The sequence below is a fragment of the Ipomoea triloba genome, chromosome 3, assembly GCF_003576645.1.
Source record: "Ipomoea triloba cultivar NCNSP0323 chromosome 3, ASM357664v1".
Classification (NCBI taxonomy): Eukaryota; Viridiplantae; Streptophyta; class Magnoliopsida; order Solanales; family Convolvulaceae; genus Ipomoea; species Ipomoea triloba.
Window position 1 is genome coordinate 6,362,506 of NC_044918.1, and position 13,431 is coordinate 6,375,936.

A 13,431-nucleotide genomic window follows, 5' to 3' on the forward strand; every position below is an offset into this window, starting at 1 on the left:
TGACAGAACAGAATATTATTGAAATTTAATTTGGTCATTTGATCAAAATATTAGGTGTGGTGGGACAAAGATGAGTAATGGTGAAGTTACACATCACAAGATCTGTTGAAATCGTAGCATTTATGGCGACAAATGCTCATCTCTATCCCCAATCACTTCAATAAATTAACCAAAAATATTGTACAATTCACTGCATAAAAATCAAAATGTAGTAGCAACCCGAACAGTTCAATTAGTTCTTAAGTGATAAATTGTGTTGTAGGCTGCACAATCGTTTATTCAAGAAACTCATTCTGAGGCAGCATTTGCTCATCAAACATCCTCTGCCTTGCTTTTACTGCCTGCAGTGTCCATTTCGAAAATCGGGATCAGAATTGAAAGATTTGTTTGTTTCAACTAAAAGTTTAAGCTGATAATAATGCTGCAACATAAATGCGTACTTAAACTAATCAACACAGACCTGTTTTTCCCAGTTTGTGAAGCCTGTGATAAGAGAAAGCGCGATGGACTGCACGAATGCTCCGGCAACCAAACCACTCCACAGGCCTTCTCCTCTCAGGTGCAACACAAATCCAAGTAGCAGAGCCACAGGAATGCCAACCAGGTAATATGATCCTAGGTTTACATATGCTCCTATGTGTTGCCACCCAGTGCCTCTGGCAACCCCGGACAGGACTGCTTGTGTACCATCCAAGATGATTGAGAGGCAGAGAAGAGGTGTGATGTCTTTAATGTAAGTGATCACTTCTTGCTCATAGGTAAACACATATCCCCATACATAACGGCAGCAAAATATGGTTATACTGGCAAGTAAAACCTCTGTAACTGATAGGATCAGGACAGCAGAGAGTGCAACTCTTGCTGCCTGTGGCTTCCCACCTCCCAGCGCATTCGAAATTCGAACACTGTATAGAAAAATGAATTAAACTAGCTAATTGGTAGAATTCATCAATGTTTTAGTGTCAAGAAATAAATGAATCGAGAGAGAACCTTGCAGCAGCACCAAAAGAGTAGGGAATGTGGTAGTGAACTGAAGTGGTAGTAAAGCTGCATAGAAAAGGTAAAATAGAAAACACAGACTTCAGAATGTATCTAAATCACATCAAAAGCATACTGGGACAATCTTAGTCAAGTTAGTCAGGTTGTTGATTCGGTAGCTATAAAGTTACAAGTTTGAATAACAATGGAACAGCCTATTGATTTTCTTGGTCTGAGCTGGCCAACTATTGGCAACTTAAACTAGTTTATTTTTGTATGGTCTTTTGCTGGCTAGGTCACAAGGATGGGCCATCTACACTGGTTTACCTTTTTGTAATCTTTTACGGGTTATTAGGTTTACAAGGCCAACTATAGACAGGTAAGCTGGTTTACTTTTGCATGATCTTTTGCTGGCTGGCTAAAGTCGATACAGGGCATGGTTTATCATGCCCACAACCTTAGATAGTCAATGTTCTGTTTCCTTCGTCACTCAAAAAAGTAAAATAGAAAAAAAAAATAAAGAGATGAGAAGCATACCATATAGCTAGCACAGAAGTCTCCAGTTTTGGATTTGGCAAGATCCCAGATAACAGCACAATCAGCTCAAATGACCACCATTCCAAACTAGAGCAATTTATGGAGAATGAAAACACTCTGTTCTATTATTCTGCTAATGCACATGTAAAGAGATGAAAATGAAAATGAAATTGAAATGGTGTTATTTACCAGACCATTACAGCAGAGGGGACAGCAAAGCGAAAGAACTCCCCCATAGTTGAGTAAACCTCTCTAGAAAGAGATGTATGGCTTTTCTTGCAGGTTGACGAGTACTTGACATAAATCAGAATCAAAATGACATTAAACCAATAAGAAACGCCGATTGATAAGGCGGCTCCGGCGCTCCCTAAGTTGAGCTTGAAGACGAAAGCCCAGCAAATCGGGAGCTGGACGCCGAGAGCTGCGACGGCGGTCCACATCATTGGAAAGATCAGGCTCTGAGTTTGCAGGTAGCGAACCAGAGACTGGAGAATCGCGTAAGGAAACAGCGTCGGAATCAACCAAATCGCGTACTTTCCGGCCTCCGCCGCGATCGAAGGATCTTGACCGATTAATATGAGCAATTTTCCGGCGAAAATCCAGAGTATCAACACAGGAATACAAACCAGGAAGAGACAGAGAATGGCGCCGTAGGTAAACGCTCCTAGTTTTCGATACTGTCCTGCTCCGTATGCCTGCCCGCACAGCGTCTCCAGCGCGCTGGACATTCCAAACTGTTTTGTGATTTCAAACGTTTGATTAGCTATCTCAAATCGATTGAAGAATGAAGATTCAAGATTACGATTACATAAAAAAAAATAGGATTAAAATTTGGAATGGTATGGTACTTACGAGAAGGCTGTAGCCGGTGACGTTGCAGAGAGAAGTGGCGATGGAGGCGCTGGAGAGCGGGAGCTCGCCGAGATGCCCTAACATTAGCATGGGAGAAGTGCGCAGGAGATACTGCGACACTGTCACGATAATCATTGGCAGGGCTATGTGACTTACATCTTTCAGCTCTCCCACGAAACCCTTGCTACCCGCCTCCGGCGGTGGAAGTAGCGCCTCTTCCGCCATGGCTGCCCTTTCTGTGTTTTCTTGAAGCAGCGCCTCTTCTCCTTCCATCACCCCCTTTGTTGCCTTTCATTTATACAAACAGGTTGTCCTTGCTCCAAGAAAAGGAAAAGAAGATATAAGGAAAGAAAAGTCTTCCTAAAATAAGATTATCCTTATCCTCCAACTTTCTCAACCTATTGAACCACAAGAGTTAGTAGTGACTCCACTGAGACAGGAAAAAATTTGATACCACTAGACCACAAGGTCCTTTTCAAAGTGGGCTCCAATTTCACATCACTTTAAAAAATTAATACTTTTTTCTCAATAAATATTATTTTCTCTTCAACATTATTAATTTATATCAATATATAAAGTACATTTAAATACTAAAAAGAGTTAATTTCATTTTTTGTCCTAGATTTATAGGTTACATTTCACTTTTAGTCCTTTTTTTTTAATTAAAACATCCACATTTGGTCCTAGTATTATTGTGGCATGACCATTTTTGGTCATCCGTCAACAAAATTGTTGAAATGTCGTAAAATACAATGATTTTTCGATCATTTTTATACAAAGTAAGTTGACCCCGCTATATTTTTATGTTTATTTAAAAAAAAAAATCTGTAATTGAAGACCGAAATACCTTTGTATTTAACGACATTACAACTGCTTTGTCGATAGAGGACCAAAAATGGTCATGTCACAATAATACTAGGACCAAATATAAATGTTCCAATAAAAAAAGACTAAAACTGAACTACCACAAATAAATCTAGAACCAAAAATAAAATTAATTCTACTAATAATAACAAAAATGAAAACTCAGAAACATAATTTTGTATATAAAGTACTTTTAAATACTAAAAAATTTTAGTACGTATATAAAAAAAAAATAGATTATAAAACAAATTACAAAAAATTAAAGTAATAATTTATAATTTTTAAAAATTAATATACACACGCGTAAAGGAAAATAAAACAAACAAAAAGAAAAAAATCATATGTTTGAAAACAAACAAAAAAAGAGTAAAATCGGACAGCTTTTCTGTCAAATGACAAAAAAACTGTCATTTAGCAAACTTGCTGCAGTAGCAAGTTTGCTAATCTATGTGACAAATAAAGTAATAAAAAAATAATTCTTTTGACCACCTCACCTAGCAAGTGGAAGGCTTGCTGGGTTGAAGACATCCTAAGAGCATCCTTATCAATGGATTTTTAGGAGTTTTTATAAGTGTGATTAGGAAAGAGAAAGTGGGAAGAGAGAGAAAAAAGAGAAAAAGAAAAAAGAAAATAAAAATAATTATGAAAATTCAAAAAGAATAAAATAAAAAGTAGGGAAAATGACACTTTTTACCCCTATGTTATGTGCATATAGCACTTTTTCCCCCTGTGTTATTAAAGTGGTAATTTTCCCCCCTCAGTTATTTTAAAAGTGGTAGTTTTTTCCCCTGTATTGTTAAATTGACATTTTTACGCGTCGAAAAATAATTATTTCATTTATTTTTATTCTCCAACCAATTATTACTAATATGTATGGAAGATCACGGTTCGATACAAACCTAATCGAACACTGTAGCAATTGAACTTAAATAGTATGGACGGTAGTTACAGTTACGATTCAAAATCGAAAAAAAAAATAATTGTTGAATTTAGACTATTTTTAAATAAGAAATAAAATTAAAAAAAATAAATAAATAAGTTTTGATTGGCGGTTCAAAATAGAAATTGGAATCGAACCGTACCGATTTATCAAAATAAGTGTTTGATCATTTTCACTATATATGACAATGGTTCAGTTCCGGTTCACGGTTCAACAATTATTTAATTTTATTTTTTTCGGTTCTGAATCTTAACCAGAACCGTCCATACTATTTCAGTATGATTGCTACAGTGTTTGGTTAGGTTCGAACCGAATCGTGATCATCCATACATATAAATAATAATTTGTTGGAGAAGAAAAGTAAATGAAATAATTATTTTTAAGGGTAAAAATGTCAATTTAACATTTCAGGGGGAAAAACAGCCACTTTAATAACACAGGGGGAAAAAGTGCTATATGCACATAACATAGGGGGAAAAAGCGCCATTTTCCCTAAAAAGTATGTTCAAAGTAAGAATGGCCGCCAGCTGGCGGCTACTCTGACTCGCCTCAGCGAGCGCGTGGGAAGCATGCGCCCGCTGGGGCGGCAGTGCGTGCCAAACGTGAGGCGTGCACTGCTGCTCTCTTTGTTATTTTTTTTTATTTATTTCTGACATTAACTTGTTACTTGCAGGAGGAACAAAGCATTAAGTATCCCCTTCCTACATCAGTTTCAAAGCCAAGAATCAAATCATTATTTGTCATAAACCCCAAAAAAACTATTGATAGGGACGCTCTAATACCCCTCAAGTGGGAGCATGAACATCAAGAATGCTAACTTGTTTAAAAGACATTTAAATTGAAACTTGACCAATGCCTTGGTCAAAACATCTGCCACTTCCATAGAAGTATGAACATAAGAGGGTTGAATATTATCATACTGAAATTCATTATGAATAAAATGACAATCGACTTCAATGTGCTTGGTTCACTCATTAAAGACCGGATTACGACCGATGTGCAATGCTGCTTGGCTATCGCAATACAATTGCATTTGTGTAGCATGAGAAATACCAAGATCAAGGAAAAGTGCTTTCAACCATTTCAATTCACTTGTCGCAGTAGCCATTGCACGATACTCGACTTCAGCAGAGGAGCAAGAGACAATTTGGGCTGAGAATGTTTGATAAATTGTGTGTGTGTGTGTGTGTGTGTGTGTGTGTGTGTGTGTGTGTGTGTGTGTATATATTGAAACACTCATGATTCTTTGCAACCCTAGTAGTATTTGCAGCCCAAAGGATTCATGTGACCATGTCCCCACCACCGGAGTTCGTTTCTATGACCACTTATTTGGAATGATAATAGAAGTGACATCACACTACATACTAGTTGACAATAACAGTTTATTTATTTCAAATTGATATTAAATTTTATGTAATAAGTATATAATTTTTATCATAAGTAATAAATAATTATCCTAGATTCGATTTGTCTCATATAAGTGTGACTCATAAAGTAATTTTAAAAAAATAGTGAATAACAACTTTTTTCCATGTCAATATCTTCAATTATCAATTATTTGTGAAATGATTTTTTAACAAATTAACAAATTTAAAGACAAAAAAATTACTATACTAAAAAATAGAAATGAAAAGTAATAATAGAGATAATTGAAGAATTAGAATGATGATTTTCGCTGCTAAAATTGAAATTTATTCCACAATTTTAGTGTCACGGATAGCGATGGCAATTTCAATTCATCCCGTGAATATCTACCTGAATTCACCCCGCATGGATCGGGTTGTTTTGGGTGATAGTAGGTGGTGGGTCGGGGTGGGTCTTTAAAAAGTAAACCCACGGTGGATCGGGTTGAATTCGAGTTCTATGTACAAAACACGCCTAAAACCCCACCCGACCCACCATATGTGTGTATATATATAAAATAGTAAAATAAGTAGCACTAGTATATAGTTAATTATAAAAGTCTCAATAACTCTGAGGAACTTTTTACTATTTTTATATTTAAGCTACTAAGTAAATTTTTAAAAATTAACAATTTAGTTATTATATTGAAATTTGTCTATTATTTTATGTTTTAGTATAACAAATGAATTTTATTATGTGTAAGTAATTTAAATATTTTTTTAAAAAAATATTAAGTTGATAAGTGGTGGGTACCCGTAGTGGGCACCCACACCCGGTAGGGGTGGGGTGGGTTTTTAAAAAGTCCACCCCATGCGGGTTGGGGGTGAGGGTGGGTGGAGCAAATATAAGGTGGGTCGGGTGATGGATGTAGCCATCCCCGACCCACACCCGACCCATTGCCATCCCTAGTCACGGATTTGACTTTTGAAAGAAACCAGTTTATTGTGATGAGAAAAGCTCACAACTAAAAGTCTAGTCTATAAAGGATAACAAAAGAGACATTAATCTAAACTGATCATAGTTGATTGGATCAAACCAAAAAAGTTAATAGAATGTTCTCACAATTCAAACTTGTAACGTTATTATTTTTTTTTTTTGAACTTGTAACGTTATGGTTACTAAATTAACAACATAACAAACTTATCTAAGTTTTTTTTAAGAAGCTTTTTTTAATAACTCAAGTAACACGATTCGCCTAACTATATCAGGTTTCTTCATCACATGTACATTTTCGCTCATAAGAAGTCTTTATTAATTTTTATTTTATCATTACAAATAAAATTAAACATTAATTGATCAATTACTCGAGAGCAAATTTTACCGTGGACCATGCATCAAAACGACGTCGTTTTGATTAATGAAAACAAACGGCTGAAACGGTCTCCGTTCCACGCCTTTCACTTTCAGCTTATATACACTGCAGTTACATTTCAACACAACTGCAGTTTCTTTTCGATATAACTGCATTTTCATTCGACATATACACTCAAACAAATATGTGAAACTGTTATTCAGTTTACTTTCAACACAACTACAGTTTCTTTTATAATACACTGCAGTTTCTTTTCAATACAACTACAATATCATTTCGATATAACTACAATTTCATTGAACAATATACACCCAAAAATGTGAAACTGTTATTCAATTTAATTTTATATACACTGCAGTTTCCTTTCAACACAACTACAGTTACATTTCGATATAACTATAGTTTCATTTGATAATATAAAAACAAATGTGAGACAATATCTTTTGAGATGAACTGTAATATCCTTTACAGAGCTTCGCCGCAACCGTTTCTTTTACTTAATAAAATGACGACATTCTGTGACCATGGTCCACAATCTACCGTATAACAATTGGTACTCGAGATACTCTCTAATAACTCGGCTGGACAAAAACATTGGAATCTTTACATAATCTTACTCCTGAATTCTAACGATAACTATGTGTCGTCGTCTATAGTTTGTCGTTATATGAAATCATTAGAAAAAGTAATAATTCAATAATAAAATCATATCATGCCACTTTATCATCGGATAATAATACAGAAGTGTATCGAAATTGATGTCCAAATTAAACATTCTCCCGAGCAAAATTGTTTTTCTTATATGGTGTGCGCAGACATTAATGACTAAACTTGTCCTGGGATTCTCTGCCTTCTGATATCCTTTCCTCGGCCGTTGTCGCCTGTAAAAATAACATATGGGTCGTAAATAATCAGCCTATCAGTCAATTTTAACTTATTTAACTATTATTAGTTGTTTGGTTAATAAGCTTTTTGTAACTCCAAAATACTAAAATTCAAAAGGCTATTCAAAGCAGCATTTTCAATTAGCTTTTTGAGAAAAGAAATTATAACAAACAGCTATCAGCTAACAGCTAATTTATCAAACAACTTTCTACAATCAGCCAATGTTATCAACTAAGCATACCTCCTACCCCAAACAGCCAGCCCAATCAGCCAACAGCCATTTACCAAACTGGGCCATAAATATACTCATACACTATCACTATAGTGACAATTCTGGCAGAATTTATCGATTAATTCGATAATCACAAAACTTTAAATGGTTGATTGAGATTAATAACAAATCGAAAAGTAAGATTGTATTTAATTTATTTGACATTTTTGTATCTTATTATGGAATTTGATACTATTATTTTATTTATTTACATATTTTTGTTATCCTATTATCAAATTTTAGGAAATTATAAAACACATACCATTTTCCTTTCTAATTAATACTCAATTTAGTCATCAATTATAACGGTTTTTTTTATTTAGTCCTAAACAATTTTTTTGTACTTAATTAGATCATTGACTTCGATGATTTTATCCAATTCAGTCATTGACTGTTATAATATAATCAATGACTAAATCGAGAAAAATTACTATAGTCAATGACTAAATTGAATAAAACCACTATAGTTGAAGACTAACTTGAGTACAACTACTATAATTATATTGATGACTAAATTAAGTATTAATTAAAGTGAAATTAACAAGCTATCTTAACAGAGAGTTCAATTGAGTAAAATTATTAAAGTCGATGACATAATTAAGCACAAAAAGTTGATTAGAACTAAATTGATAGAAATTACTATAATCGAGGATCAAATTAGTTATTAACTCTTTTCATCCCCTACTATTAAAAATAGAATTAAAAAATAAGAAGAAAAAAATAAATAAAAAGATCATTGTCCATGCATTAAATATGAAACTTTATTATATATTGGCATATATGTACATGTGTACATATGTAATATATATTTTAAGATATTCATTTATTTATATTTTATTTTATTTATTTTGATTCTAATTTTTATTTGCTATTAAAAAAAAGACTCTTTTTACCTAAATTCATTACCATTACAAAATATATAATCCCCATTATCATTCTAATTCTAATGTTTGAACCAAAAGCACCCTAAATAATTTATAGTTATTTTTTAATCTTCATAATTGACCAATAATATAAGATATAACCAATAAAAAACTGAACGATTATCGAAAAACTGAATGTCATCACACATTTAAAATTAGTAAAATATTCTGGGTAAGGCATTGGACTTAATGTTAACCTAAACTCTAAATAACCTATATATATTAATATAGTAATTCGGTGATCATTGTTTTTGAATATTTATAACGGATAAATAACCGATTCATTGAATTATTTTATAATTATTAACCGATAATGGACTAAAAATAAAAAATTTCAATTCGGCTATAGGTTACAATTTTCGTCAGTTTTTTTTATAATTATGCCCACCCCGATCTCAGAGTATGTTTTATTGTATCTGGTACTGTAAAAATAACTTATTTATAATATCTGGTACTTATTGACCTGTTCTTGCCAGTCGGTGAAGGCTGTTATGGTGGATAGAACAGCAGCCTGCACAGCGGAGCCAATTACTATTCCAATCCAGAACCCTTTTGCTCTCTGGTGAAGAATGAAGCCCAGAACTAGAGAAACTGGAATTCCAATCAGATAAAACGCCCCCAGATTCACATACGCCCCAATATGCTGCCACCCACTCCCCCTTGCAATGCCTGGGTATGAATTCAAGTACTAAAACCGTCACAGAAGAAATAGCAGAATCCACAGCAATAAATTAAGCGCGTACAATTGACTTACCAGAAATGACTGCTTGGAAGGTGTCAGTGACAATGGAGATGCAGAGAAGAAGGCCCATTGCTGCAATGTAATCCACCACTTGCTTCTCGCTGCTGTAGGCTCGCCCCACAAAATGCCGGCAGAGAAACAGAGCTGCGCTTACTGTGAAGGTCTCCACGGCTGCAACAAACGTCACCGTGCAGGCTGCAAGTCGAGCCTTGTGTGGGTTCCCAGCCCCCAACTCGTTCGAAACTCGGGTGCTGCAAATGTGAATTACTACTTGAGTTGAACCACCGTGGGTTCAGTTTTAACTAAAAACCTAAATTGATGACTAAGGCGGTCTCGAAATAGGGGACAATTTTATTCAAGTGATCAGTCGACTTGATAACAACAATGTTACAGGAGTACAAGTTTCATTACAGTGGGAGAGATTTTATTTATTAGTTTTCTTGTGATTTAGCCAGCAAAGAATCACAATAAGATGAATTTGTCTAGATTGTACATTGCTATCAGACTCAAATCAAAAAAAGCAATTAGATAGCTCTCTCCTTGTGGGGTCAAACTTATAAATGGATCAGCTATGTATAATCTAAATTAGTTTATCTTCTTACTGGTCTAGTTTACCCTGACAGCGGTTTCACTGATATCACTCAAAAAAAAACAAAGGGCATGAATATAACCAAACCTTGCAGCAGCTCCGAATCCATACGATACTGTGAAGTGTAATGTAGAGATTGTTAAGCTGATCAAACAAAACCCCAAGAAAATGAGAAATCATCATCACACACTATACAACTCCCATATCTTTGACAAAAAGTAGTGACATATTAAGCAGTAGAGTTTTACGTACCATATTGACAGCACCGATGTCTCAAGTTTTGGGTTAGGCAACAACCCAGAAAGCAAAATAAGTAACTCAAGCGACCACCATTTAAGACTGCAGACATCAAAAGCAGAACAAAATCATAACCGAGGCTGGGAGTGAGAAATTAAAACCAGTAAGCTAGGAATTACCAAACCATAACAGCAGAAGGAACGGCAAGGCGAAAGAATTGGCCGATAACACGAAAAGAATCCATGGAGGGAACAGCTCGGGTCTTCTCACACGAACTGGAATATCTGACATAAACCACAAGGATCACAATGTATAACCAGTTAGCCAAGCTGAAGGCTATGGCTGCCCCTTTGTTTCCCAACCCAAGCTTGAATATCATAGCCCAGCAAACTGGAACGTGGAAACAAAGAGCGGCCAAGGAGCTTAAGAGCAGCGGACGAGTCAAGCTCTGAGTCTGCAGGTATCGAACCAGTGGCTTCTGAATAGCTCCCCCCAACAGTGCAGGAATAAGCCACAACGAGTATTTCTTGGCTTCAATGGCGATGGAGGGCTCTTGTCCCACTAAAACCAGTAATTTATCCATGAAAATCCACAACACAGAAATCGGCATAGTCACCAGGAATAGAGAGATTATAGCACTGTAAGTGTAAACACTGAGCTTGTGATATTGCTGCGCTCCATAAGCCTGCCCGCAAAGGGTCTCGAGACCACCAACCAGCCCCGACTGTAATAAACAACAACAAATTTCTTCATAAGTTCTATGATAAGACAACAACTCCAGTCAAGTTGATCAGACTATTGACTCAATTTTTTTTTTAAAACGACTATTGACTCAATAGTTACAAGCTAGATTACTTATTCAATTTACCCAGTAAGAAAGGCTTGAGCCAACTTAGGCTTGTGATCCTTTGCCAGCTAGAATCACAATATCACAAGACAGGTTTACCCAGTCTTAGATTGAGCTGACCTAATCTGGTTTACCATTTTACAAGCTAGGATTACAAGACGGAGTTTATCTGATAAATGCGAGCTGAGCTAATTAAGTAGGGTATGAAGTTATGATTACAAGAAGACTGAAGCCGGTGACGTTAGTGAGAGAAGTGGCAATGGCGACGCTAGAGAGCGAGAGTTGGCCGAGATGGCCGACCATCATCACCGACGCAACTTGAAGGAGGTACTGGAAAACTGCGACGGCCACCATCGGCGCGGCAATGCAACCCACCTTCTTCATCTCTTGAGAAAAGTCTTTCCCAGTTATTCTCCATTTCCTCTCTTCCCTTTCCGGCGACTCCTCCTCCATATCTCTTACGCCCGCCCGGCCTGCTTCTCCGATCCGCAGGGCAATATCTATCAGAATAAAATATATATGTAATGATTCCTAATATGGTTTTAATTATACACAATATTACACGTTGATCGAAATTGTGATTATCATGATCCGTGAGATTTGCTTCAATTGACAAATTCTTATTCCAATAATCATATTAATACATATGATCTGGAATATTATATAATTGTTAAATTGACAGCTATATGAACTTGCATTGGTATCAAACATATATACAGTAAAGTAGTCAAATACATGGAATCTAGTTTTGGAGAGCCAAACGGAGCACTGTAGTACGTGCTATTCTTGACTTCTCGTTTTCTACCAAGGAAACATCAAAAAGAGGAGTCTATTAATCTTGAGTATCGAAAGGAGGAGTCATTTATAGTGACAGGTGAGGTTAAATAGTCCAAACTATATGTAAAACCCTGACTATATATGACGTGGTTAAGTGAATATGGCATAATTCTGGTTGGTCGAGCTCATCAAGTCAAAACAATATTTATTGTGAATTAAGTTTTTCAATTAATCAAAGTAGAGAATGATTGTGAGATTTGAAAATTTTTGGAAAATGAATGGTCAAAACATTTTTTTTGAGAAATAGGATATGAGCCTCAAAATCAGCATTTATAAACTTGTTGGCTGTTGCAACTTTAATTTTATGAATTAATTTCACTCTTAAATATACTAATATATTAATATCTATACTATATATAAAAACAATTTCCTCCTCCCAAATTTTCCCCCCAAAACTTAGGGGTATTTTGGTAAAATCATTTATTTTATTTATTTATTATTTTATTATTTTATTAATTATCCATCCTATAATATTATTATGGTAATATATGATAATGATAATATGGTAATATTGTTAATATTAATGGGTGATGGGTGATTGGTGATATATAATTGATAATTGATAATATGGTATATGGTATTATTCTTAATATTAATTAATTAATTGGTGATTATTTTAAAAAAGAATAATTAATTGGTGATTGGTGATTAGTGATATGGTAATATTGTTATATATTAATATTAATATATATATATATATATATATATTAATATTAATATTAATATTAATATTAATTAATTAATTGGTGATTGATGATTAGTGATATGGTAATATTGTTATATATTAATATTTATATTTATATAGATTGATATTGATATTAATTAATTAATTGGTGATTGGTGATTAGTGATATGATAATCTATATCTATATCTATATATCTATATATATTTATATAATTGACATGTAATTAACTATATTAGAATGAGTTTTTTCCCGAAATGGTCCCTCGACTATTGCTCATTCTCAATTTTGCATTTCGACTTTCAATTGCACCTAATGTGGTCCCTCGACTTCCAAAAACNTGTTATATATTAATATTAATATATATATATATATATATATATTAATATTAATATTAATATTAATATTAATTAATTAATTGGTGATTGATGATTAGTGATATGGTAATATTGTTATATATTAATATTTATATTTATATAGATTGATATTGATATTAATTAATTAATTGGTGATTGGTGATTAGTGATATG

At 34.3% G+C, this 13,431-nt stretch overlaps 2 protein-coding genes across 2 annotated transcripts; both read right to left on the reverse strand.

Annotated features, from left to right (window-relative positions):
* On the reverse strand, window positions 1-2,678 carry LOC116014453 (protein DETOXIFICATION 14-like). Its single transcript, XM_031254514.1, has 6 exons — window positions 2,368-2,678; window positions 1,705-2,249; window positions 1,516-1,602; window positions 991-1,047; window positions 461-905; window positions 1-341 (listed from the first exon to the last, which is right to left on the reverse strand). The coding sequence occupies exons 1-6, from the start codon at window positions 2,638-2,640 to the stop codon at window positions 276-278; spliced, it is 1,473 nt and encodes a 490-aa protein (XP_031110374.1). The 5' UTR covers window positions 2,641-2,678; the 3' UTR covers window positions 1-275.
* Window positions 2,679-7,615: 4,937 nt separating this feature from the next.
* Window positions 7,616-11,834, reverse strand: LOC116014391 (protein DETOXIFICATION 3-like). The gene is made up of 7 exons (XM_031254442.1): window positions 11,601-11,834; window positions 10,714-11,258; window positions 10,550-10,636; window positions 10,385-10,441; window positions 9,721-9,959; window positions 9,430-9,635; window positions 7,616-7,768 (listed from the first exon to the last, which is right to left on the reverse strand). Exons 1-7 carry the CDS (start codon window positions 11,832-11,834, stop codon window positions 7,706-7,708), a joined length of 1,431 nt encoding a protein of 476 aa, XP_031110302.1. The 3' UTR covers window positions 7,616-7,705.
* Between the last annotated feature and the right edge of the window lie 1,597 nt (window positions 11,835-13,431).